At 42.3% G+C, this 934-nt stretch overlaps 1 protein-coding gene across 1 annotated transcript in view; it reads left to right on the top strand.

Annotated features, from left to right (window-relative positions):
- Positions 1 to 934, top strand: part of LOC106536203 (uncharacterized) — a gene marked incomplete at its 3' end in the record, with an annotated part of 2,668 nt that extends 1,734 nt beyond the window's left edge. Inside the window, 1 exon segment of the mRNA XM_014033411.1 lies at positions 1 to 934. Coding sequence (XP_013888865.1) covers positions 1 to 934 — 934 coding nt within the window.

Below are 934 nucleotides of genomic sequence, written 5' to 3'. Positions count from 1 at the left end.
TCAATGTTGTTAGTGATGTCATAAACATTTTTATGGAACCAACAGTTATGTCAGTCCAGCTAAAAATGGAACTGACAAATGAAAAAGCCTTTGACAGCGATGGTGTGTCAAGAGAAGTGTACTCAGCTTTCTGGGAACATTTTTTAGAGCAGTGTGAGGGGGAGGATGAACGAGTGCCGAGGCTTCGACCAGACTTCACTGAAAAGCACTGGCAAGCGGTTGGAAGAGTTTGGTTAAAAGGATACTTGGACCACAACATTATACCAATCCAACTGTCTCCTGCATTTATTCTTGCCTGCTTTCAGGGAGTCAACTCAGTGGACACAGAACTGCTGATGATGTCATTCAGTAAGTTCCTTTCAGCACCTGAGCGAGTGGCAGTAGACAGAGCTCTTCAAGGCAACATGGATGAAGATGCAGAGGAAGACTTACTTGACCTGTTTTCAAGAATAGGCTCACACAGTCTGCCTTCTAAAGAAAATTTACAGGCTTCCCTTTCAACAATAGCACATAAAGTTCTTCTTCAGGAGCCCAAGTTTGTAATAGACAGTTTCCACTCCTGTTTTTACAATGCTGTGCCATCACTTGGCACCAAAGAAAGTATAATTGAGCTTTACAAATCAAAGAAGGCAACAAACAAAAAAGTGGCCCAAATGATACAACCATCAAGTGAAACCTTAAACTCACAGGAGCAGACAGCCCTTAGCTATCTTTTAAGGTATGTTAGAAGCATTGACCAAAGAAAACTAGAGACTTTCTTACGCTTCTGCACAGGATCCACAGTGCTGTGCAAAGACAAAATAGAAATCATGTTCAACAAGTTATCTGGGTTAAATCGAAGAGTAGTGGCACATACATGTGGAGCTGTGCTTGAGCTGCCATGCACGTACAAGTCATACCCGGAGTTTAGAACTGAGCTGGACAACATGTTGTC

The sequence above is a fragment of the Austrofundulus limnaeus genome, unplaced genomic scaffold (assembly GCF_001266775.1).
Source record: "Austrofundulus limnaeus strain Quisiro unplaced genomic scaffold, Austrofundulus_limnaeus-1.0 Scaffold1727, whole genome shotgun sequence".
In the NCBI taxonomy this organism is placed as follows: Eukaryota; Metazoa; Chordata; class Actinopteri; order Cyprinodontiformes; family Rivulidae; genus Austrofundulus; species Austrofundulus limnaeus.
Note: the sequence above shows the minus strand (reverse complement) of the source record. Positions and strands in the feature narration are given on the sequence as shown.